This window comes from Rana temporaria, chromosome 1, assembly GCF_905171775.1.
Source record: "Rana temporaria chromosome 1, aRanTem1.1, whole genome shotgun sequence".
NCBI lineage: Eukaryota > Metazoa > Chordata > Amphibia > Anura > Ranidae > Rana > Rana temporaria.
In genome coordinates this window covers 204,635,365-204,662,623 of record NC_053489.1, presented here as the reverse complement: position 1 = coordinate 204,662,623, position 27,259 = coordinate 204,635,365, and the positions used below count along the sequence as shown (strand labels likewise).

General features: G+C 44.8%; 1 protein-coding gene across 1 annotated transcript in view; it reads left to right on the top strand.

Moving 5' to 3' along the window:
• Nucleotides 1–4,809: 4,809 nt before the first annotated feature.
• The window catches only part of DGCR8 (DGCR8 microprocessor complex subunit), a 44,985-nt gene continuing 22,535 nt past the window's right edge, over nt 4,810–27,259 (top strand). The window contains exons 1-5 of the mRNA XM_040347862.1: nt 4,810–4,971; nt 21,427–22,409; nt 22,722–22,881; nt 23,434–23,576; nt 25,399–25,666. Of these exons, the coding sequence (XP_040203796.1) occupies nt 21,687–22,409; nt 22,722–22,881; nt 23,434–23,576; nt 25,399–25,666 (1,294 nt within the window). The 5' untranslated portion in view covers nt 4,810–4,971; nt 21,427–21,686. The remainder of the gene's footprint in view (nt 4,972–21,426; nt 22,410–22,721; nt 22,882–23,433; nt 23,577–25,398; nt 25,667–27,259) is intronic.

Sequence of the window (27,259 nt, the reverse complement as noted above, 5' to 3'; positions counted from 1 at the left end):
TTCCTCCACCCCAAACTCGCTCATGCATGTCTTTATGAACCTTGCTTTGTGCAGTGGTGCGCAGTCATGTTGGAACAGTAAAAGGCCATCCCCAAAGTGTTCCAACAAAGTTGGGAGCATGAAATTATGCAAAATGTCTCGGGGAGTTCCCTTCACTGGAACAAAGGGGCCAACACAACCCCTGCAAAACAACCCCACACCATAATCTCGCCTCCACTAAATGTTTTGGACCAGTGCACAAAGCAAGGCCCATAGAAACATAGATGAGCGAGTTTGGGGTGGAGGAACTTGACTAGCCTGCAACAGAGTCCTGACATCAACCCGACAGAACACCTTTGGGATGAATTACAGGGAAGACGGTGAGCCTGGCCTTTTCATTCAAGATCAGAATGGTCAAACCTTCCTATAGACACACTCCTAAACCTTGTGGACAGCCTTCCCAGAAGAGTTAAAGCCGTTATAGCTGCAAAGGGTGGGCCAACTCAATATTGAACCCTTCAGACTAAGACTGGGATGCCATTCACGTTCAGGCTTCCCAATACTTTTGGTAATGTAGTGTAAATATAATAACTATACCCAGAAGTAGGATATTTTGACTGGGAGTCAGACATGAAGCTACATAAAGGGTGGAGGGGCAGAGAATAATAATCTTTTTATAGATAAAATAAATCTATAGATTTAGAGATTTTTTTTAATAAAGCAGTAGCATTTTTAAATATAATGCATAATACTGGTAAAATGTCACTTTAAATTTAACCACTTCAGCCTCGGCAGGATTTGCCCCCTTAATAACTAGGCCATTTTTTTGCGACGTTGTACCCAAACAAAATTGATGTAACTTTTTCCCCCACAAATAGAGCTTTCTTTTGGTGGTATTTGATCACCGCTGCGGTATTTCTTATTTTATTTTTTTACTAGTAATATCGGCGATCTGCGTTTTTTAGCGGGACTGCGACATTGCAGTGGACAAATCAGACTCCCAAATTACACTTTTTGGGGACCAGTGACATTATTACATTGATCAGTGCTATAAGAATGCACTGATCAATGTATAAATGTCACTGGCAGGGAAGGTGTTAACACTGGGGGGCAATCAAGGGGTTAACTGTAGGGGGGATAGGCTGCCAGGGACATGACAAATCGTTTAGACCAGCAACTAAAATTAGAATCACAAACAAATGGCAACCACCCCATATTTGAAAGTTTCCTGAGTTGAAGCACATATATAATAATACATGGATTAAGGGCAGGTATGCCTGGAGGGAGCCCACCCCTCCTTAAAGCGGGGGTTCCACCCAAAAGTGGAACTTCCGCTTAATCCACTCCTCGCCCCCTTACATGCCACATTTGGCATGTCATTTTTTTGGGGGGGGAGTGGGGGCTTCAGGAGGCGTGGGACATCCTGTCCCACTTCCGCCGAGGGGCCGGTAAGGCGATACGTCATATCGCCTTTTGGCGGCCCCTCCCTGTAGGCGATCGCCTGGGACACGTGACAGGTCCCAGGCGATCGCCTGTCCAATCAGATAGTGCAGCGCCACTCGCGCATGCGCAGTGAGTGCCCGGCCGTGAAGCCGAAAGCTGTCATGGCCGGGTGCCCACAGTAACAATGAGGACGCCGGCCGGAGAGGGGGGGAGAGGAGCGGAGCGGAGCTCTGGCCGGTGCGTCGCTGGAACGTGGAGCAGGTGAGTGCATGTTTAATAAAAGCCAGCAGCTACACTTTTTGTAGCTGCTGACTTTTAATGAACATCAAAAATGCCTGGAACACCCCTTTAAAGGTAAAAGGACGCTGAACATCCAGCAATAGCACAATGGCAGCGAAGGTATCCACTGCCTCCCCTCACCAATTCACCAACACAACAATACAAACACATGGCAACCACCCCAACCTATAACTGACCTTTGTAGCAAGGAGCACAGAGAAGGGCGACACATGTCAAAAAACAACAAATTAACATTCCCAGCTCACTTACCAGCCAGCCTGCAACAAACCGAATTGACCCTGTCTAACAATTAAAAACAAGGGGCCAAATTCTCAAAAAACCTGCCTAACTTAACTTTCAGCAGTTAAGTTACACAGGCGTTAAATTTCTACCTAAGTGCCCGATCCACAAAGCACTTACCTAGAAATTACACGCCGTGTAACCTAAGTGCCTCCGTCGCAAGGCGGTCGTCTGCTCGAGGGGGCGATTCCTATTCAAATGAGGCGCGCTCCCGTGCTGGACGTACTGCGCATGCGTGTGACGTCATTTTTCCCGACGGGCAGCGCGCAAACGTAATTTACGTCGGGCTTTGTGGATTGCGACGGGACAATAAAGTTGCGACGGGTAAAAAAAAAGTTACGCGCCGAAAAAAAAAATCAAAATTAAAAAAAAAACGCGACGATCGAAAAAAAGGTCTGGTTTTACATGGTGTACTAACTTTACACATTGTAAAACCAGCCCTAATTTTGCGCAAGCAAATCGTAACTTACGCAGAAAACACAAAGCTTAAAAGCTTTGTGGATCTGCTTAAGTACTCATTTGTATACGCTAGCCGGCATTTCGACTCGAAATGCCCCCAGCGGCGGATGCGGTACTGCATCCTAAGATCCGACAGTGTAAGTCTATTACAGATGTCGGATCTTCTGACTATCTTTGGAAAAATCCTTCTGAGGATCGTTTCCAAAGATAGCCACAGGGATACGCAGGCTGAACAGCAGTTCCGCCTGCGTATCTCCTTTGAAGATTTGGCCCAAGGGGTCTAGTTGGCACACATTTGCAATTATATGCATAAGCTGCAGAGGCCACATCCGGGCACCCCAGTGTACTGCAGTCCTAACGCTATAATTCTAAATCTCCTGAGTTTGAACACATACTGTATATAATAAAAGATAGGGCAGGTATACCTCAAGGGAGCCCACTGCACTAAAAATAGATCAAACAGTTGAGACCAGGATCTAAAAACAGATCTAGGATCTAAAAATAAATCAAACAGTTGAGACCAGGATCTAACAATGGGTCCAGGATCTAATAATAGATAGAACAGTTGAGACCAGGATCTAAAAATAAATCCATGATCCAAAAATAGGTTGAACAGTTGAGTCCAGAATCTAAAAAATAGATTGAACAGTTGAGCCCAGGATCTAAAAATAGATCTGGGATCTAAAAATAGATTGAACAGCTGAGCCCAGGATCTAAAAATAGATTGAACAGTTGAGCCCAGGATCTAAAAATAGATTGAACATTTGATCCCAGGATCTAAAAATAGATTGAATAGCTGAGCCCAGGATCTAAAATAGATCTGGGATATAACCATAGATTGAACAGCTGAGCCCAGGATCTAAAAATAGATTGAACAGTTGATCCCAGGATCTAAAAATAGATCTAAGATCTACAAATAGATTGAACAGCTGAGCCCAGGATCTAAAAATAGATCTGGAATCTAAAAATAGATTGAACAGTTGAGCCCAGGATCTATATATAGATTGAACAGCTGAGCCCAGGATCTAAAAATAGATTGAACAGTTGAGCCCAGGATCTAAAAATAAATTTAACAGCTGAGCCCAGGATCTTAAAATAGATCTGGAATTTTAAAAATAGATTGAACAGTTGAGCCCAGGATCTAAAAATAGATCTGGGATCTAAAAATAGATTGAACAGTTGAGCCCAGGATCTAAAAGTAAATTTAACAGCTGAGCCCAGGATCTTAAAATAGATCTGGAATCTAAAAATAGATTGAACAGTTGAGCCCAGGATCTAAAAATAGATCTGGGATCTAAAAATAGATTGAACGGTTGAGCCCAGGATCTAAAAATAGATCTGGAATCTAAAAATAGATTAAACAGTTGAGCCCAGGATCTAAAAATAGATTGAACAGTTGAGCCCAGGATCTAAAAATAGATTTAACAGCTGAGCCCAGGATCTTAAAATGGATCTGGAATCTAAAAATAGATTGAACAGTTGAGCCCAGGATCTAAAAATAGATTGAACGGTTGAGCCCAGAATCTAAAAATAGATCTGGGATCTAAAAATAGATTGAACAGTTGAGCCAAGAATCTAAAAATAGATTGAACAGTTGAGCCCAGGATCTAAAAATAGATTGAGCAGTTGAGCCCAGGATCTAAAAATAGATCTGGAATCTAAAAATAGATTAAACAGTTGAGCCCGGGATCTAAAAATAGATCGAACAGTTGAGCCCAGGATCTAAAAATAGATTGAACAGTTGAGCCCAGGATCTAAAAATAGAATTAAGCTCAGGATCTAAAAAATAGATTGAACAGTTGAGCCCAGGATCGAAAAATAGATCTGGGATCTAAAAATAAATTGAACAGTTGAGCCCAGGATCGAAAAATAGATCTGGGATCTAAAAATAGACTGAACAGTTGAGCCCAGGATCTAAAAATAGATCTGGAATCTAAAAATAGATTGAACAGTTGAGCCCAGCCTCTAAAAATAGATCGAACCGTTAAGATCTTTTATATATTACCAAACAATTGGCTTTTATAATGTGTTTGCGTGTATTTTTTCCTGTAAAATTTGTGTTTGATAAATCGCTGTCCAAACATCGCGTGATACAGAAATTTTCACCTACCACTATTTCAAGTGGCTTACTTTCAGGAATATATATTGTTAGGGTTCTAAATAATTTTCTAGTAAAAAAAAAAGAGAAAAGTGCGAACAGACATGTAAATGACAATAACGTCCCCGGAGCGGATGCTGCCCTTTGCCGATATCCAGCACATGGAGGAGCGATGGGGAACCCACGTGACATGCAGTTACCAGAGAGGCCACAGGCGGCGTTATCCCGCGGCACCGATGAAGCCTACGGGAGCCATCTTGGTAGAGTCCGGCGGCGTGACGTTTCTCCGGGTATAGTACGTACGGCGTTTGCGGCAAGTAGGAGGGAGGAAAAACAGCGGACCACCGAGATTTGCAGGCGAAAATGCGGAGTATTACCGTGTAATCTGCTTCCACCTAATGGCCGACACTAAGGTAGGTAGCAGTACTGCACCTACTCATGTACACCTCGTTCTTGCAGCACGGACGGGTAGCGGGGTGAGGATGCCGGTGAGTGTGGGCCTGAGATGTAGGGCCGGCCCTGTTTCTGGCAGGTGAGAGCTGTAACGGCTCACCCGGCAACCCATCACTGAGTCCAGAGCGCCAGGAGAGTGGAGTGTAATATCCTGACCCCCATCCCCCCCATGTTTCTTGTTTGGTACGGGCCAGTATGTGCAGTGTACCAAAACAAGCCTACCTGCTCTTCGGGATAAACCATAGCAGACAAGAAATGGGGGGGGGGGGGGGTTGGAGCCTGCATATTGCTCTGCAGTGCCCGCGGACATAGTAATGTATGTGGTGGTAGGTATGACTCCTGGGTAAGGAGAAGGGGTGAGGTTGGGGGATAGTAGGTGTCCTTAGACTGTGAATTGAGGTGGTGGAGCAGATATCAGGTAGATAGCCTGCCAAGGGTTGTCACTGAGACTTGTGAGAAGTGTATCTTGTGGCCAGAGCAGTACCATGTAGGTTTGTCTCCATTGCAAGAGAGCTAGAAATATTTCCTAATGGAATCTACAAACGGATGCTTCTAGATAATGGCAGACTTTATTCTTTACATACCGTATTTTTCTTTTCCACAAGGATCCCGTGTGTCATCGCACACGTTCCTGACCTACACGCAAAATGCACTGCTTTATAACAGACACACGACACTGGAATCGCAAATAGGAAAATGTGGCGCAATTTTGTGTGCGCAAAACTGTGTGGCGCTGCGGCACCATGTGGTTCAGTGTGGCCACGGGGTAAAAAAAAAGTTTCTTGGGCTCTTCCTGTAGGTTCAAATATGGGCAGAGTTCTTACATGGCACAGGGACACCTGTTATGGTACAGAGGGGATAAGACAATTAATAGCGGACATGAGGGGGGGGCGTTGGTACGAGCAGGGAGGAGGAGACACCGGAGAGCTGCGAATGATAGAATCGCACAAACTGACCACGGTGTCAGGGCTCGGCAGCCATGATTATTGTGGTCAGTTTGCAGAGGGGAGGGTATAGCCGGGTATACAGGGGGCCAAATTACATAGCACAAGCACTGTGCTGTATAACATGCTTTAAAGGGGTGGTTCCCCCTAAAAACTACTTTTTCTTATTCCACTGCCCCCCCCACATTACAATCCGATTAAGGCTCTTATTATTTCATGCTGTACATACCTTAGTACAGCATATTCACCCGTGCATCCGGGATGCGAGTCCCGCGGGAGTGGGCGTTCCTCACATGCTGGTGATTGACGTTTTGCCCAAAAACGAGCTCCCCCCCGTCGCGTAAGCCGCGTCACGGTTGGCGAAAGGAGCCGAACGGCGAGTCGGCGCTATACTGCGCATCGCCGTTCGGCTCCTTTCGCCAATCGTGACGCGGCTTACGTGACGGGGGGGGAGCTCGTTTTTGGGCAAAATGTCAATCACACACATGTGAGTAACGCCCACTCCCGCGGGACTCGCAACCCGGATGCACGGGTGAATATGCTGTACTAAGGTATGTACAGCATGAAAAAAATAAGAGCCTTAATCGGATTGTAATGTGGGGGGGCAGTGGAATAAGAAAAAGTAGTTTTTAGGGTGAACCACCGCTTTAAGTTTAAGGGAATAGGATCTGTTTTTTTGGGGGGGCGGGGTTAAATAACGCTTTAACCTGTTGCTGGCCATGTAATGGTTATTGATCTCTTCCATGTTTTAGTGAAGGTCAAATAGTTTGGTTCAAACTGACTATTGCCTTCACTAATAGATGTGTGCGCCATATAAGCTGTATGTAACTTCACCTATATACAGCATACAATGCCGTGTTCCAGCCTAGGTACACACTGCAGAACCAAATGTGATTTGCATAGGAATCGCATGCGAAACTGAAGTGCGATTTGAGCCATTCGTGTTGAATGGCTTCAATTCACACTGCATCTGCATGAGAAAGGTGCAGCATGTTTTTTTTCGTTCGCACTGGAATCGGATCGCATTGGTATTTACACTCATGCAATCCCACTGCGTTTTGTGATCTGCTTTTGGGATTTTAATTGATACCCACAGCAGATCGCATGAACTCGGTGCAATTGCTATACAACAAATTGAAATGCGCAGAAATCGCTGCATTTCCTGCACCGCATCAGTGTGAAGCAGGCCTGAGATGGAAAATTCTTGTCCCATTCCTGGTACAAATTCGAGTCAGGCTGAGCATCGCTCCTCCTTTCATAGGGGGCTTTATCCTCTATGAACTTGTGACATCATCTGCCTATGTCTCTGCCCCAGCCAATCAGAAAGCTTTGTATTTGTTCATAGAGTAAAAAAGTCTCTAAAAGGCTGAGCACTGCTGTTTTGTTGCAGGATGGAGATGGGAAGTTTTTCCCAGAAACGCATCCCTACATAGTACTAGACTGGTGTGACATCATTTCAGAGGGCGGGACTTTGTCTGACAGCGCTGTGGCTTTCCTAGAGGTGTCTGAGTCTCCCTTTGGACCCGAGGATCTCACAGCTCTCTGGCCAGGCTGATAGTGACTGAGAGGACTTACACAGAGGGGTTGATTTACTAAAACTGGACAGTGCGAAAATCTGGTGCAGCTCTGCTTAGAAACCATTCATTTTCAACCATGCTTCCATTGTTGTGTTTTTTTGTCAAGTCTCAAAGCAGAGCTCCAGTTTTTGTGTTTGTTAAAAGTCAGCAGCTACAAATAGTGTGACTGCTGACTTTTAATAAACGCACTTACCTGTCCCAGGATCCAGTAATGTGGTCAATCGAACATTCTCTTCTCCCCTGATCCGGCAATTCAACTGTGGGCACCCCGGCTGTGACAGCTTGTGGCTTTGAGTCAACCTGCACCTGCTGAATGGTCCAGCAGTCTAGAAGACTGCAGGGGTGGGGGGGCGAAGAGGAGAACTTCCACTCGGATCACCTATGTGTCAAAACCAGGTACCCGCTCCCCCGCCAAAAATAATAAATGACTACCAAATATTGAAGGGAAAGGGGTGGAGGAATGCTTAAAGCGGAACTTCCCCCTTTGGGTAAAGCTCCGCTTTAACCACTTGAGCCAGCCTAGGGTCCAGTGCGTTCCTGTTAACCTGTTCAGGTGCGATTCAGGTCCAAATTTTTGCCTGAATTCGCACCTGAACCGGACCCAAAAATGCACAGGACCCCTTTGGAATTCTAGAGCCGGTCACACTTGCATTTCATGCGAATTGGATGCGATGAAATCCGCATCCATTTCTCACATATGTAATCCCAGCCTAAAGCGCGTGTGCCAGGATCTTGTCTTGCATAAAACGATACACAGTTGTCATGCAACAAACATGAACGTTGTGACGTACTACGGGGAATTTCTGCTCTTGAGCGCCACACTTGGGCCCCTTCTGCTGGTTGTGTTTGGTGAGCATTGATTCTGAGCACGCGTTTGTACTTTTGACTTTTGTGTGACGGATTTGTGTATTGATCATATGAAAATCAGACGTCAAACCCCTGTCCGCCGAAAATTTACTAGCCTGTTATCCAACATTGGTTGGCTGAAAGTTGGACAACAATTGTCAAAAAGGAGCGTACTAACAGTTAACAATTCCTACAATCGAACAGTGTGTACAAGGCTTTAGAGTTCTAAAAGTCGGGAGATGGACATTTGGGTTATGTGACGGCTGTGATTGGCCGCCGGCTACCGCACTGGGAGCGCACACTCGGCATGGTAAGTGGTTTTAACAGGTCCGCATACATGAGGCCACTCTGCGTTAAGGCAGAGTGGCCGCATATTTGCCTACAGCCAGCGTCAAGGAGTTCATTGAACAAGCTGAAATCCGAAGTTGCTTGGCTACCATGCAGAGCTGCACCAGGTTTTGCGCACTCCATTTTTAGTAAATCAACCCCCAGATGCTGCTGTAGGCTTTGTCAAGCTCTCATTTATGAGTGCTTTACTATACAGAATGTTTTTATAATAAAATGTCATTGTTTTAATATTCACTACACTTGGGCTTCTTTTTATGTTTTTTTTCGTATTCAGAAACCCCTGATTTGCGCATCTTTTCTGCATTGGTTTGCCTCCTGTTTGTGTCTCTACTGCCTGGGGTTACTTGTGCTCTTCCCGATCATTTATTATCACTTTTCCCACGTTGATGGTATAGTAATATATTTGGTAGAGACTATAATTTCTCTAATATTGCTTGTCACGGGTTGCAAATTTTGTCTTTCACGCTATCTATGCATCATTATAGTCTCCCCATGTGAAGAGGTGGATTAGAGCGTATGGATATTGTTTTTTGTTTGGATTTCCCAAGCATGTGAACACACTTGAAAGCCAATTAAAGTGTCCCCTTGATTGGGAAGTCCAACCCACCTCCCAGCATTGAAGTGGAACTTAAAGTGGATGTAAACCCAAAATGTTTTTTTTTTTTTTTTGCTATCACAATGTAGGGTACAAGATTTCCTATCATCTGTGCCCAGTCTTGCCACAAAGAGTTAATCCAGCGCTGAGCAATCCTCTTTTATTGTTCAGTGGGATAAAACGGATTTACAGAGAAAAACCTTGGTCCGTTCCGCTCCCTTGCTGTGAATGACAGGTTATTTACATATCTCATGCACTAGCCTGGAGACAGGCATTCTTTTTTTAATTCCCACCCCCACTCCTTTTCTGAAGTCATGTGGTTACTTTTCTGGATTTTGACTGGATGTTAGTGATCATAGCAGAATTTAGTGTAAGGGGAGTGTAGAGGTGAGCGGGGAGTCTACTGACGTCACGACTCCACCCACCGAGCTCCAGACAACAGACCCACCCACAGAATCTGCAGTTTTTCAGGTCTCATAACAGACAGAGGGGAGACATTTGACGGGTAAGTATACATCTATATCCTTATAGATCAGCACTATGGCAGTAGTTTAGAAAGGATGAGAGTGGGTTTACATCCACTTTAACTCCTCAACTCCTCAAATTAGCTGTGTCACTATTTATATTCAAGGCATCCTAGATTGTAAGCTCTAAGGAGCAGGGCCCTCTCATTCCTCTTGCGACTTCCTTGGAGATCAATGGGTACAAGTTGCCTAGAAGTTGGATTGTAGTAGTATAGGAACCTTTTCTGAAGGCGACTTCACTAGTGTACATTAAGGCGGCTCTCATTCACTTCCATTGAATTTCTAATGTCGCGTGACTTGGGGCGACTTCAAATCGAATCCCAAATCGCCCCTGTGTGAACCAGCTCTCAGTGTTTTTTCTTTTTTTTTGTGTTGTTGTTGTTGACAAGGGGTGGGAAAGTGCTAACATGTGAATGCAAGATGATTTCATAGCAGCGTGCAGAGCTGCATGCTGATGAGAGAGATATATATATATATATATATATATATATATATATGATTATTGCTAGCAGTCTCTAGCGATAATTGCAGGCAAAACCCAACATGCTGGTTGTACCCAAGTTGATTGATCATTCAGCTTGCCCATACATGGTACGAATCTTGGCCGGTTCTTGCTGAACTGGCTGAGATTGGAACCGCGTATATCCTAACTTATTGTCATAGTAGACTGGATCCTTTAGCTAGTGTCAGATTCCTTTTTATCAAATTTTTGTTCATCAGCTGTAGGGCTTGTTGCAAACATCAGCACATAGTCTGGGCCTTCACTCCAACACAATGTAAGCTACAGTTATACAGCTGTTTGCAGTGAAAGCTCGATCTGACATGGAGTACTGGACTTTCTTCGCACTTCAGTTTTTGTTCCTAAACCCCATGGCCATGGATAAAGTTGTAGACGGTGAATTTGGAAGCTGTTTAATATGTTAGCAGTTGGGTGGAAGATGACCAAACTCCTGTGGATTAAAGCTGATCTCCAGCTTATATTGAATTTCAAATGGTTAATTTGGTCCAAGCTGATCCATGGACTATTTTACTAAGGGATGCAGTGGCTGTTTGTGCTGTATAAACTGTATGTAGCCTCAGCCTGCTGCTCAGCCTGGCTTATGTTACAGGAGTTGAATAGGAAGTTTCCATCCCACAGCTGGAACACTGCACTGTAGGGCTGCAAATATCGACTTTTTTCATAATCGATTAGTTGTCCAATTGTTTTGATCACCTTAAAAAAAAAAAAGTGTGCTGTATAATTTAGTTAATATGTAAAGTATAAAAAAAAGGCAATTTATTCTTAAATATCTATATGCAGTGATAAATAATAAATCTATATGGTTAGGGAGCAAAATCTCTGATTTCCCCTCCTGAGAATAACAGACAGAAGAGATACTTTATATCAGGCCTCAAAAAAAATCCGGGCGCCAGGTCGCAATTGCCACAAGAAATTGTGACCTGGCGCCCACCGGCCGTCGCGGGCCCGCCACGGTTGCGCGGGCGCACGGAGGCACAGGGTCCTGTGTCTCCGTGCGCCCCCACCTCCTCCGCCGTGCAACGGCTGGTAATTTAGGCCGCGGCTTTGCAGCCTTGTGAAGGCCCAAGCTGCCTTCTGTGACCTGGCGCCATCTGGTGATGGCCGTTGGCATTACAAGTAAAACGGCAGTTCTAATGTGTGTGTTTTTTTTTTTTTTTTCTGTTTTCACTGCCATCTCCTTCCCTCTAATTAAAACCCCCAAACATTATGTATATTTTTTTATTCCAACACCCTAGAGAATAAAATGGCGATCGTTGCAATACTTTCTGTCACGCCGTATTTGCGCAGCGGTCTTACAAGCGCACTTTTTTGGGGAAAAAATTACACTTTTTTTAATTAAAAAATAAGACAACAGTAAAGTTATCCCCATTTTTTTTTTTAATATTATGAAAGATTAATGTTACGCCGAGTAAGTTCATACCCAACATGTCACGCTTCAAAATTGCGTCCGCTCGTGGAATGCCGACAAACGTTTACCCTTTAAAATCTTTATAGGCGACGTTTAAAAAAATCTACAGGTTGCATGTTTTGAGTTAGAGGAGGACTAGGGCTAGAATTATTGCTCTCGCTCTACCAATCGCGGCGATACCTCACATGTGTGGTTTGAACACCGTTTACATATGCGGGCGCTGCTCGCGTATGTGTTCGCTTCTGCACGCAAGCTCGTCGGGACGGGGGCGCGTTTTCTGGCTCCTAACTTTTTTAGCTGGCTCCTAGATTCCAAGCAAATTTGTCAGCCCCTGTATTAGAGATGGTATCTGGTAAATATCATCCGACTCGGATCACATTTTTTATTTAACCACTTGCTGCCCACCCACCGTCAAATTACAGTGGGTTGGTGCGGCTCTTTCTGGAACGCCGTCATATTACGTTGTCCCAGAACAGGTGCTCTAGCATGGCCGTTACCGTGTTGCTAGGACACAGCGCGTCCCCGATCTCCTGTAAAGAGCCTGTAGCTCTTTAACTATGTGATTGGCTGTGTCCAGTCACAGCCGGTCATGTTGACACAGAGATACCAGTAATCGGCGCTCCTCGCCTCACATGGACAGAGTGAGAGGAGAGCCGATTAGTGGTATGAAGTCAGGGCTCTGATAATTAGGCCGACGGACCCGCTGATTGGCTCCTGTTGTGTCCAATTACAGCGGAAGCGTGGCTTTGTCGGCGCTCGCCCGCCACAGAGCCTCCAACAGGAAACTATTTCACACTTAAGGGCCGCTTTGCGGCAGTATGTGTACGTGGGGTGGTCCTTAAGTGGTTAAAGTCAGGGGTTGACAAATTTGCTTGGAATCTAGGAGCCAGGTAAAAAAGTTAGGAGCCAGAAAACGCGCCCCGTCCCGACGAGCTTGCGCGCAGAAGGCGAACACATACGTGAGCAGTGCCCGCATATGTAAACGGTGTTCAAACCACACATGTGAGGTATCGCCGCGATTGGTAGAGCAAGAGCAATAATTCTAGACCTCCTCTGTAACTCAAAACATGCAACCTGTAGAGTTTTTTTAAACGTCGCCTATGAAGATTTTTAAGTGTAAAAGTTTGTCGGCATTCCACGAGCGGACACAATTTTGAAGCGTGACATGTTGGGTATGAATTTACTCGGCGTAACATTATCTTTCATAATATAAAAAAAAAAATGGGGATAACTTTACTATTGTCTTATTTTTTAATTAAAAAAATTGAAATTTTTTCACAAAAAAAGTGCGCTTGTAAGACCGCTGCGCAAATACGGCATGACAGAAAGTATTGCAACGTTTGCCATTTTATTCTCTTACGTGTTAGGATAAAAAAAATATATATGTTTGGGGGTTCTAATTAGAGGGAAGAAGATGGCAGTGAAAATAGTGAAAAACAACATTAGAATTGCTGTTTAACTTGTAATGCTTAACTTGTAATACCAACGGCCACCACCAGATGGCGCCAGCTCACATCTGGTGGTAATAACTTGTAATACCAACGGCTCACCACCAGATGGCCCCAGCTCAAAAAAAAAAAAAATGTTTTTTTTTTTTTTTTGCCCCCCCCTTCCAAGCCAAGTCGCCAGTTCCCTATTTCTAGTCGCCATGGCGACCTGGTGCCCGGGATTTGTCGAGCCCTAGTTAAAGTGATTGTAAATGATCACCTTGTAGTACAAATTCAGTTTAAAATCAAAATGCAAAGCAAAACATTTGTGTATAGAAAAAAATTAAATATATAACCCCCCCCCCTTCTTTATAAGCAATCGCGTTCCCTCTGTTTTTAGCTGTAGAAGAGCTGGGGAGGAGAAACAGCAGTGAGAGGCTGTGCAGGTGGGAGTGTGTCAGGACTAGGGATTGACCAATATAGTTTTTTGGTGCCGATACGATACCAATATTTCGTACATTAAAACATTTTTTTTTTTTAAACTATAATTTTTCATTTTTATGTTTTCAATCACTGTTATTGCTGTCACAAGGAATGTAAACATCCCTGTGACAGTAATAGGCATTGACAGGTACTCTTTGTGGAGAGTTTGGAGGTCGAGAAGACCCCAAACAACTCCTTTGCACTTCAAAGTATTCAAAATGTCAAGATCTGCATTTTTGAATACTTTTTATTTTTTAAACTGGCACCTTTTAAGATGCCAGTAATCCAGAAAGTGATGTCATGACACTGCTTACGGATTAATAGATCCAAGATCTTTGGCCTGCTGGAGGACATGGCGGCTGCATTGCTCGGGCCTCCCGAATGGATGGGAGAGCCCGGGTGAGAGTCAGGGCGGGGGACGGGGACTGATACCACATAGCTAGAGAACTGACTACGCCAGGGCTCGACAAATCCCGGTCGCCGGGTCGCCATGGCGACTAGAAATGGTGTCCTGGCGACTTGGTCTGGAAGGTGGGCAAAAATATAAAAAAAAATGTTTTTGTGAGCTGGCGCCATCAGGTGGTGAGCCATTGGTATTACAAGTTATTACCACCAGATGTGAGCTGGCGCCATCTGGTGGTGGCCGTTGGTATTACAAGTATTACAAGTTAAAGCGGGAGTTCACCCAATTATGTTTTCTTTTTATGTTTTCCCCTTGAAATGAATGCTCGTTTTGTCTAGGGGAATCGGCTAGTTGTTTTAAAATATGAGCCGTACTTACCGTTTTCGAGATGCATCTCCTCCGTCGCTTCCGGGTATGGGTCTTCGGGAGCGGGCATTCCTTCTTGATTGACAGTCTTCCGAGAGGCTTCCGACGGTCGCATCCATCGCGTCACTAGTAGCCGAAAGAAGCCGAACGTCGGTGCGGCTCTATACTGCGCACCGACGTTCGGCTTCTTTCGGAAAGCCGTGACGCGATGGATGCGACCGTCGGAAGCCTCTCAGAAGACTGTCAATCAAAATAGGAACGCCCAGTCCCGCAGCCCATACCCGGAAGCGGCGGAGAAGATGCATCTCGTAAACGGTAAGTACGGATCATATTTTAAAACAACTAGCCGATTCCCCTAGACAAAACGAGCATCCAGCTATGGGGAAATAGTGTCATGTGCTGGTGAACCTCCGCTTTAAGCATTACAAGTTAAACAGCAATTCTAATGTCATTTTTCACTTTTTCACTGCCATCTTCTTCCCTCTAATTAGAACTCCCAAACATTATATATATTTTTTTATCCTAACACCCTAGAGAATAAAATGGCGATCGTTGCAATACTTTGTCACGCCGTATTTGCGCAGCGGTCTTACAAGCGCACTTTTTTGGGAAAAAAATTCACTTTTTTTTATTAAAAAATAAGACAACAGTAAAGTAATCCCCATTTTTTTTTAATATTATGAAAGATAATGTTTCGCCGAGTAAATTCATACCCAACATGTCACGCTTCAAAATTGCGTCCGCTTGTGGAATGCCGACAAACTTTTACCCTTTAAAATCTTCATAGGCGACGTTTAAAAAATTCTATAGGTTGCATGTTTTGAGTTAGAGGAGGTCTAGGGCTAGAATTATTGCTCTCGCTCTACCAATCGGCGATACCTCACATGTGTGGTTTGAACACTGTTTACATATGCGGGCGCTGCTCACGTATGTGTTCGCTTCTGCGCGCAAGCTCGTCGGGACGGGGTGTGTTTTCTGGCTCCTAACTTTTTTTAGCTGGCTCCTAGATTACAAGCAAATTTGTCAAACCCTGGACTACGCTGTGCTCACTTGTTTAGTGTGGCCTGTTTTTAATGGGAAAGGAAGACTGGCAGGAACAGCAGGGATTTCGCACAAAGGTGTCCTTTCATGAAAGTGAGATCAGCGATCGTTCCTCCTCTTCCCTCGGAGACAGCAGGGATCTGACACTGGCGAGGCTGCAATGATGGCAGTGTTTCCAAGGTCGTGTTTCCGGAGCAGTGAGGGGGTGCTGTGAAAGACAATATAAGGTGTTCGGGCTTTATCTTAAATGGACAAGGTCTCCTTATTACATGGACTTTATTATACATACAGTAGATACTTCAAGCTGTTCCTCCAGGAAAAGAATACTAAAGCATTTTGTTTATATATCACTTGTGGTCTAATTCAGCGGCACTCGCTCCTCCTCTTCCCTCGGAGACAGTTCAAAGTTCTTTAAGGAAAAAAACATTCCCTCCTAAAATTGGGGTGTGCGTTATACGCCGGTGTGCGTTATACGCCGATAAATGCAGTAATTTTCTAGCAAAAAAATAAAGATTTTAACTTGAAATCAACAAATGTCAGAAAAAGATTTAGTGTTTAAAGTGGTTGTAAACCCACTTTTGAAAAAAACAAAAAACTAACACCTGCAAGACAAAGGCATAACGAGCTAGTATGCATAGCATACTAGCTCATTATGTAATACCTGGGGTCAAAGCCCCCGCTGAAGTGCCTGACACGGCACTGGCCAGCAACGTCATCCCGGAGTTGCTTCCGGGTATCGGGGCGCTGGCACTGTGGCTGGAGCTGCGATGATGTCACGCCCACGCAGGAGCTGACAATCACGGCATGACTTCCTTTTAGAAATGGCACGATCGCCATTTGTTTCTAAAGTGCGCATGCACCGTAAACATCGGCGCACGTCTTTATTGTAAATATCACCTAAACCAGGGGTGGGCAATTATTTTTTCGATGGGGCCACATGAGAAACTACAAATATTTTGGAGGGCCGGGCCAAAAGGCTAAACTCAATACTGCATAAAATCAATTGTATTTCTTTATAAAAAGCAGTAAATATCATTGTTGGAAAACTGGTACGAGTACTTGTTATAGAAATGGCACAGGAGGGGGACAGAGGCTGGGGACATGGCACAGGAGGGGGACAGAGGCTGGGGACATGGCACAGGAGGGGGACAGAGGCTGGGGACATGGCACAGGAGGGGGACAGAGGCTGGGGACATGGCACAGGAGGGGGACAGAGGCTGGGGACATGGCACAGGAGGGGGACAGAGGCTGGGGACATGGCACAGGAGGGGGACAGAGGCTGGGGACATGGCACAGGAGGGGGACAGAGGCTGGGGACATGGCACAGGAGGGGGACAGAGGCTGGGGACATGGCACAGGAGGGGGACAGAGGCTGGGGACATGGCACAGGAGGGGGACAGAGGCTGGGGACATGGCACAGGAGGGGGACAGAGGCTGGGGACATGGCACAGGAGGGGGACAGAGGCTGGGGACATGGCACAGGAGGGGGACAGAGGCTGGAGACATGGCACAGGAGGGGGACAGAGGCTGGGGACAGGCAGCCACTGTTTAATCAATAACAATTGATTAAACAGTGGCTGCGTGTGATGGCACAGTGGCTGTGTGTTATGGCACAGTGGCGACAATTGATGGCACAGTGGCTGCGTGTGATGGGCACAGTGGCAACAATTGATGGCACAGTGACTGCGTGTGTTGGCACAGTGACTGCGTGTGTTGGCACAGTGACTGCGTGTGTTGGCACAGTGGCTGCGTGTGTTGGCACAGTGGCTGCGTGTGTTGGCACAGTGGCTGCGTGTGTTGGCACAGTGGCTGCGTGTGATTGGCACAGTGGCTGCGTGTGATTGGCACAGTGGCAACAATTGATTGGCACAGTGGCTGCGTGTGATTGGCACAGTGGCTGCGTGTGATTGGCACAGTGGCTGCGTGTGATTGGCACAGTGGCTGCGTGTGATTGGCACAGTGGCTGCGTGTGATTGGCACAGTGGCGACAATTTATGGTGGCACAGTGGCTGCGTGTGTTGGCACGAGTGGCTGCATGTGTTGGCACAAGTGGCTGCGTGTGATGGGCACAGTGACCCCTCCCGGCCCTGCCTACTGTTATCACCGCGGCGGGGAACATTAGACAGCGTTCGTTTGAACAGCTGTTTTCCCCGCTGTGCATAGACACTCCCCCTTGGACGGATCTGTCCAATCGCGAGCAAGGGGGAGTGTCTATGTAACTCCCCCTTGCTCGCGATTGGACAGATCCGTCCAAGGGGGAGTGTCTATGCGCTGCGGGGAAAACAGCTGTTCAAACGAACACTGTCTGTAATGTTCCCCGCCGCGGTGATTAACGTGGCGGCGGCGGGGGGGCCGGATTAAAAGGTCCGCCGGGCCGTATACGGCCCGCGGGCCGTAGTTTGCCCAGGTCTGACCTAAACCGTGTAAGTTTAGGAGATATTTCCAGCACCTACAGGTAAGCCTTAATCTAGGCATACCTGTAAGTAAAAGTGGTGGTACAGGGTGTACAGCCACTTTATGTGGTTAAACTCTCCTCATTTTACACACCGAAGTCTATTCCTTTGATCTAAAGGACATAGAATGATTGGGAAAAACTTTGTCAAGGTCTCAACAGGCAAAAAAATCATAATCAAAATCATTAAACGAACACTGTCTGTAATGTTCCCCGCCGCGGTGATTAACGTGGCGGCGGCGGGGGGGCCGGATTAAAAGGTCCGATTAATCGTGCAGCTCTACTGGGACCACTGCTTATTTACCACATTCATATTTATTTTTTATTTTTTTGTGAACTGACTTTTAATCATGTGGCATTTACCAAGCATTTTTGTTCTACGCGGTAAATACTGCATAAAGCAATAGTGAATTTACATTTTCAGAACCTCATGTGGTATTTCGGAAAATGCCTAAATACTGCATGCAATCTGGTTCTGTGAATGGAGCTCATTGTCATTATTGTCACTATTGCATTTGTGCAGAAGCAGGCCTACTCCAGGATATTAACCAACTCCATCCAGCTAACCAAAAACCTATAGAAATGCCTGTTTTATTTACATTTAAACAACGGTAGTGTGATAATCCTTTGCTCTTCTGTTTACTTCCTGGGTTTCTTCTTTAGGTCTTCACATCATCCCCTGTGGTATCCTCCTATTGGTCCTTTCTCGTAGGCCGCCTCGTGGGGTGCTGAGGGGACCAGTGCCCAAGACGATAATGGGCAAAGAAAAATGTCTGGTCCTCCCGGCAGGAAATTGACTTTTCTCACGCTAGGATTCTACCTGGCACCTTTTTAAAAATGCAGCAACACGCTGCGGGCAAAGATGTGTGGGGGTACCATTCAGAATGAATGGCAGCTCCGCGCATCTCCTAAGAGCAGCGGGAAATGATGCGATTACTGCACCCACACACATAGGTGTGAACCTAGCCTTCTACAGGAAATTGACTTTGGTCTGTTATACTGTGGGATGGTTTGGAAAAGATGTTTGCAGTCAATACCAAGGAGTAAGGTAATTGAAGCACAATGAACTATTTTTGAATTTTATTTTTGCTTGGAGTTTGACTTTTTAGTAGACTCGCTGCAATGTACTTCAACAGAAGTGTGACTGCACTCTATGGTACAGAGGTTTATTTTATTGTGAACATATCTAGGGAAGAATAATCTCTGCACCGGTTTAAGTGATCTTCATGGGGCCGTCAAAGCAAATGATTATGTATTGCTAGGCAGAGAACTCCCTATGCCTGCTCTCCACAGACATTTCCTAATTTAAAGCGGATGTCCGCTCAAAAAAAAATATTAAAAGCCAGCAGCTACAAATACTGCAGCTGCTGACTTTTAACATTAGGACACTTACCTGTCCTGGAGTCCAGCGGCGCCCGCAGCAGAGGACGAGCGATCGCTCGTCACCCTGCTGCTCCCCCCTCCATCCACGGTGAGGGAACCAGGAAGTGAAGCGCTCCGGCTTCACTGCCCGGTTCCCTACGGTGCATGCGCGAGTCGCGCTGCGCCCGCCGATTGGCTCCCGCTGTGTGCTGGGAGCCGAGTGTTCCCAGCACACAATGGGGGACGGACGGGATGTCAGAAAAAACCCGTCTTTTGCCCGTGATGTGTGGCCGAAAGTGGGTGCAGATACCTGTCTTTAGACAGGTATCTGCACCCCCCTCCCCCCTGAAAGGTGTCAAATGTGACACCGGAGGGGGGAGGGTGACGATCAGCGCGACTTCACTTTAGGGTGGAGATCCGCTTTAATCACAGCAGGGATGAAATATGTGGGATGATGTGCACTTACATCTCCCACAGCTAGGTAAAATACCCCAAAAAATATTATGTTGTAGGTGTGGCTTTTTTCCAACAAACAGTAGCCCCTGTTGTGATTAATAACCGCGTAGGAGTATTGATTACAGCAGAATCAAGATTGACCTGATTATATGGTGATTGAAAAATAAAACAATCTGACTTAGAAGATCTTAATGATGCGTGTGAGTATGTATAGGTTTTGTTTAATGCATCAAAAGCCTCCACTGTATAGACATCCAAAAGCTGTGAGACTGCTGCTATCTTTGATGTGACATCAGCAGATTCTGAACTTTCATTCAAGTGACATTCTTTAGAATGCCCCTTTAATCATCCCCCAGCTGTTAAAATGATGGTGGTGTTGGTGAGAGGAAAGGGGAGCTAGGCTAGCATATACCGTTAACACAAACGCTCATTTTGAAATACTTGCCTTAGAACGAGGCCCCCAGCAGCTTCGCCCGGCCAGATTAAATTCTCTTTTGCCCAGTGTACCAGGCAAAAAAGGGACTTTGATTTCTTCATTCCTCTGGCAGCTGGTTCAGTTATTTTCTCCAACATTGGGTTGTGTGTGGGTCCTCTTTATCTATACAATACAGAACTATCAGTTCTGCACTGTAAGTGATGTCACAGTTTTGACCACTGGGCGAAAGGCCAAAGAGGAGGTTTTGGGGACTGGTTGTCTGGAAGGAGGAACTTGTGGGAGCGAGGTTTAAGCAACTGCAGTGTGTGGGGAGCCCCATTTCAATTGTAATTCCTCAGTGTTCAGCTTTTAAAGAAGTATAGCCATATACGTTTTTTTTTTTTTTGGCTGTGCTTCTCCTATGGATCACAGGAGTGCAGTTTGTTTTGTGGCCTGTTTTCAGCTGGCTGTGGACTAAAGATGACATCACAGAGCCGGTCCAGGCTCTGAAAAGATCCCAACCACATGGTTGAGATCCACACAGATGACTGGACCAGCACCTGGCTCAGCCTTTCAGAGCGCTGCTGAGAGCTTGAGCCACTGACTGACGGTCACCAGCTCCCCGCAAGCTGAAAACCGAGCTGAGCACTCGGCAGTGTTTGGTCGCTCAGTTCTCTGTCTTAGCCAGCAGGGGACACTGATGCCGCGGATATTGCGGCGATCTTTTGGCGAAAGTGGGAGAAAATACCTGGATTAGACGGGTATCTGCTACCCTCCCCCCCCCCCCCCCCCCCCCGAAAGGTGCCAAATGTGACACCGGAAGGGGGGGAGGAACCAGTAAAGGGGAAGTCCCATTTCTGGATGGAACTCTGCTTTAACAAGGGTGTGTAGACTTTTTATATCCACTGTTTGTGTGTGTCTATTTATGTATATTTAATCTAGTAGCAATTCTCAAATTTAAAATGACTTTACTCATTTATTCCTACTGTTTATGAACTTTTGAAATGTACTTTCCTTACACCAACAGCCTTCCTGTCTTGTTCTGCAGAAAAATGCTTGGTAATCTTGGCTGTATGAAAATGGTTTTTATAGAAACGTAAAAAAAAAAAAAAAAATTTGTTTGCCATTTTATATTTATAACTGATGCTTGCCATGTTTTATCTTTCTCCCCCCCCTTTTTTTTTTTTTTTTTTTTCTAATATCTTACTCTCTTCTCTTCCTACCCCCCTTTTTTTTCTCTCTCTACAGGAAGGAACAAAGCTTCAAGAACCACAATGCCTGCCTAATGATTACTCATCTTAAGCTGAATACATTGTGATTTCCAGTAATAGAGACAGTATTTCTGAAGGCTGTCTACATTAATGAAAAGAGCAATGTAGTCAGCTTAACTGAATCATCTGAGTTCCCAGTTGAAAAATGATTTATACGAGCTGGACATTCTCCTTTTTAAAGCTAAAATTAGTAATTTAAGTGCATACTTTGTTTAGTCTTTAGATTTAGTATTAAGCATGGAGCAATGTGAGGATATCCCCCCTCCCCCTGATGAACCTGAATGCAAGGAAATGGAGTTCACACCTGCTTGTCCCCCACCACTGCCGCCAAATGAAGAGCCTCCACCACCTCCCCTGCAAACGTCCAGTGACGCAGAGGTAATGGACGTTGGCTCTGGTGGTGATGGACAGTCACAAACCCCAGCTGAGGACCTGCAGCTAAACGACGGAGAACAGCTACTTACTAAAGGGTCATCTACATACAAGAGTCATCCTACAGTACTAGATCCATTGCAAAGTGACCAAAGCCCCAGAACTGCTCGCCATGCCCCACCAGTTAAGAGGTTTACCCCTGATCTTAAGTTACTTAAAGATGTTAAAATTAGTGTAAGCTTTACAGAGAGTTGTAAAAGCAAAGATAGAAAGGTGCTTTACACTGGAACAGGTTCAGAGAGTCCAACAGACTTAGTTAGCAATAAAACTGTCAATGGAGACTTGCATGTTTGTCCTTTTGCCGATAGTAGCAATGGTGAAATTTTGGGTAATGATGAAATTGCAAGTAACAGAAATGAAGATCCAGAAACCGATCAGGAGAATAAAGTGGAATACGCTGTTCTGGATGATCTTGAGGATTTTACAGAAAATGTGATGGATGTGGATGAGGATGGAATTGAATTTGTATCAGAAACTGTCCTACAGAGTGATAAGAACGAAGATGAATCGCTTATTTACAACTATGAGGTATGTTTGTAATCCTAACCAAACCTATTCCTTACTAATTACTAACATTTCATTTGTTATTTGAGCAGCCTGCCTGTGTATTGAATTGTTGTGCTTTGTCATATGCATCCTAACCATGCGCTGGTCAGATATGTTAACTGTATTTTCTCAGTTGTAAAAGTGTTGTGCATTGTAGACCCATTCTTTGCCATCTTTAGCTCCAGAGTGGAGGTACATGTGTGTGTGTGTGTGTGTGTGTGTGATAAGTGTAAAGGGGATTTTACCTCTCCCACATTTTGGAAGAGGGGACGTGCCTGATAGTTTGTTTTGCAGGATGATTTTGATAATGATGTGGATGCACTGTTGGAAGAGAGTCTTCATACTCCAAAAAAGAGAAGGCTAGACGAGAAATTCGATGAAGACAGTGACCACCATTCTGACGGGGATTACGATGTTCAACCAATGATAACCAGGATAAAAACTGTTCTGAAAAGTAAGCAACTTACTATATGAGCTACGCATCAACTGTAATTTCTAAAGCATAGAAACCTCTACACCTTCTAAGAAGCTCAATGAATGCACTGAGCAGCTTCTCAACATATAGCAAAGGAGGAGGAAGCAGTAAGATTCAGAAATAGTTCAGTGAGATTCTGTTTGTTTTTTATACCCATTGCTTAAATGTCGTGTTTCCATGTGTTTTCTATTCAGCAGGATAAAGGGGGAAACAAAGGTAAACTGTTTTAAGACCTCATTCACAGAGGTGCTGTAGCCTGTACAGCATGAGTCGGTCAGTTACATGGCTGGAGCTGCTTGTAGGAAGCCTATGCAACTCTATTAGGATGTAGCTGTTGTACAGACATAGCTGATCATCCTAATTTGACAGGTTTGCACATATGCTGCCTGTATTTAACTTCTGGCCACTGTAGCTGCCTAAACAAATTAGTGATTCATGCGGTATGGGCCATAGCACCCCTGTGAATGAGACCTGTTAACGCTTGCCATATTTTTTTCTTTTTTTTTTCCTTATTTAAACTTCATTATGTAGGTCGAGGACGTCCTCCAACTGAACCCTTGCCTGAAGGATGGATAATGACATTCCATAATTCCGGCATTCCTGTCTACCTGCACAGAGAAACACGAGTGGTGACCTGGTCCAGACCTTACTTCCTGGGAACTGGAAGCATCAGAGTATGTGTTCTCAAGGAACTTCTGCTTTTAACTATTAGATGAATTGTTAGACTTTTGTTTTTTTAAATATAGACTTTATTAGCTGTTTTATGCACTTTTGTTTATTACTGTATTTGCTGCCATATAAGACTACCTTTTACACTTAAAAGAACTGGGCAAAAAGCAGGGGTCGTCTTATACGCCAGGTCAGCTGCTCGGATGCCTGCCGGATGTGCGGTAATACTGTATGTAGCTTTGGCTACATACAATATATACCGCTAAGCCAATCCCGGTGAGCGATGTATTCAAATGAATACAGAGCCTGCTCGGATTGGGGTAACAACCTCTGCCAATCCGAGTGCCTACATACAGTAGGCTGCTCGGATTGGCTTTGAGAGTCAGAGAGGCGTGGGCTGATGATGTTGCAGCCTCTGCCAATCCAAGCAGGCTTTGTATTCATTAATAGAATACATCGCTCACTGTGATTGGCTCCATCTCCAGCAAGAATTAAGAAGATTATGGCTCCAGAAGAAAGAAATATGAAGCATCGGAATGGGGGGTCGTCTTATACGGTGAGTACAGGCAAAAAAATCTTTAAAAAAAAGGAAAATTAGGGGGTCGTCTTATACGCCTGGTCGCCTTATACGCCGGCAAATACGGTACTAAGCAGGTGCATCCGCATGTGCCATTTAAAAATGTTCTGTTGCATATCTGCTTTAAAGTGTGGCTCTGTGCCTTGGAAGCTTGCTTTTTTATTTTCACTGCAGTTAGCCTATTAAAGGTATTACCCTCAATTACTGTTGTAATGTTTACAAAAATTGGATTGTTTCAGCTAAATTTCACAGTGTGTGTGTGGTGTTTTTTATTAGGAAAATGCATACTATGTTTTCTTACCTGCCTGATCACAATGTACATTGAGTTGCGCATGCATGGTTCAGTGAACGATTTTGGCATCTGTCCAGATAACTGAACTCCCCCCCCCCCCCCCCCCCCTCATGCACCAGGAATAACATCAGCCCGGCCAATCACAATGGCCAAAGATCAGAACTCAGATTAAGAGAGAAATATGAGAATATAAAGCAAAAATTAATATTCATAATCACCTAAGTGGATGCTGTATCTGTCCCCGCCACCTTGTAGACCGAGAACCGAGTGATCAAAGGCTGCTGATCTTTCTGTTCTCAGGCTTCAGTGATCAGTGAGCCAGTGACTGCTCTGCCCCACCCAACACTCACTGGAGTGCTAGGCTGTGCAGGAAATGGGAGTTGGAATCTCTCCAGAGCCTGAACCGACTAAGTGACTTTAGTCCTCTGTCGGCTGAATACAGGTCACAGGAGTGCAGAACCAAGTGGCCCATAGAAGTAGGGCTAAAAGAGCCTTGGCTTCCTCCTTTTTTAAGACTGGTTGGACATCGGCAGCCAGAGAGGGACCGCATCACTGCAGTGGAGGGGAGAATAGTTCTGCTTTCAAGAAAACCATTTCTGTGAGAAAACTGAGGGCTGCCATTGCTGAACAATTGGAAATGCTAGCCTTTTGACTGTCAGGTTGATTCAGTGGTTTAGACACTGTTGCTTATCTGTTAGAAGTATTCAGATCAGAAGTTATCACTTTGCACAACTTTGCTGGCTACATACTTATTTCCAGTCAATCAAATGGTGGGTATTAAAGGCAGAGTCTGGCAGAAGGAGGTCAGTAATGGCACGCCCTTTGATAATGTTTGGTGACTAGTGTCTTATCTCACTGGTTGTATGGTATTCTTCTGTGTAACGAATCCTAAATAGAATGTGCATTATGAAAAATAGAGTATAGTTAATTTGTCACCTGGTGCACTGTTTGCTTCCAGAGACACGATCCTCCCGTAAGCAGTATTCCTTGCTTGCACTACAAGAAAATGAAGGATAATGAAGAGAAGGAGAAGAATGAACTAATACCAATCCCTGCCCCCTCAGAGTCTGTTGGTGAAAAGTCATTAGAGTGCAATTCTGAGGAAGCTGATCCAGCTGCTGCAGACAGCATTGTTCCAGATGGCCCAGAACGCCCAAGCAAATTTGCACAAGGAGCCCTTGGGCAAGTCAGGGCCAAAGTGGAAGTTTGTAAAGATGAATCCATTGGTGAGCCAACCTAAATATTACAAGGCTAAGAATGTTGACACCATTATTTTAAAGGTTGAAAAGTTTGTTGGTTTGTATGGTGGTGGTGTTTGTTTTTTTTTTTTTGGGGTGGGAAGGCTGTAGAACTTTTGACGTACCTATGTCCGCATGAATAACAGTTTGTGGAAGCCTCTCTGAACCTGGATATATGTATCAGACCTTCACTCTATAAGCAATTTTTGACCCTTGGACGGCTGAGGGTCTATCGGCTCTGCTGAGTGGGGTCAAAAGAGGGGAGAGTGTTCTCTGGTATTCCTTTCATCCTGAAAACTTGAATTGCCGTTGGAAGCACTTGGCACTTTATTTTATCATATCACTATATTCATTACATTTTGTATTTTAAATTGTGTTTACTATATGTAAGCACTCATATTCCAGTTATTTCTTATATTATTTCACTATCTTAATATCCCATTAGCGCAAGTTTTAATTTGTATTGTATAGGGAAAGGGGTGGTTTGGGAGGTGGCAGGGGTTGTTGTTTGGGAGTTGGGTGACAGCAGTGTGGGAGGGGGGGTAAGTCATAGTGGGGGTAAAATGGGGATTGTGTGGTGGGAGAGTTGATGAAAAGGGCTGTGATCACTGGGGGGAAGACTATGGGCATAGGAGGGTTATTGGGAGCCATGGGGGCAGAGGTGACAGCTCATAGAGGGAAGGAGGAGGCAACAGACAGAAGTGACTGCAGGCATGGTACCGGTAGACGGTCAGGGACTGCAGGCATGATACAGGAGTCTCTTGTGGGAGAGGAACTGGAAAAGCAACACACACAGGAGGGAGAGAGCTCCGCTGCTCAGTACAACAGGATACCCCCTGTACAGTGTCTTCATTCAGAGCCCCTCTGTTCTCTGCCTCAGCATCCAGCCAGGGAGAGCCCGGATCAAATTTGCACAGACTGTATAATTTGTTTACTAGCCTCAGGTACCACCTCACTTGGAATAAGCAATAGAAAACATTTTAGAGTCCATTAGAACATTTGTTTGAAGCGCTTCATTGGGTGTATCCACTGCCCTCTTTGAGTAAAGATGTAACTTTGGGCAACGTCATTGTAAATGAGACCGGTCACCATGGTCTCTCCTGCATCTTTTGTAAAGCAGATCGGCAAGGGTACCCATTTTGTAAAGTCTTGGCAGACTCTGACTATTTGTGGAATATGTTAAGGTGGCTTATCACCATGGATTGAAACTCCTCGTCCCATTAGGGGGCCTATGTGTGTTTTTTTTCCATTGCAACATTACTTTAACCAATCGTGTTTTTATGTGCCCTGCTACATACAATATGTTTTCATTGTTGTAATCCTTTAGACACTTAGTTTACACAAGGTTCAATATACTGAATGTGAACAAAGTTACAGGTTTATTCCACAACTCTGTCCTCCACCCTTTACTGTATGTTAACGGTTTATTGAATTTTTAAAGCTTGAATAAACACTCTAAGGCCTGTTGATAAGATTGCTTATGCTTCTCTTGGTAATGCCCATTTCTGTTTTCTCCCTTTAAAAAAAAAAAAAAAATGGTCATTGATGCCCCATTGTGAAGTGAATTTTTTATTTTTTTTT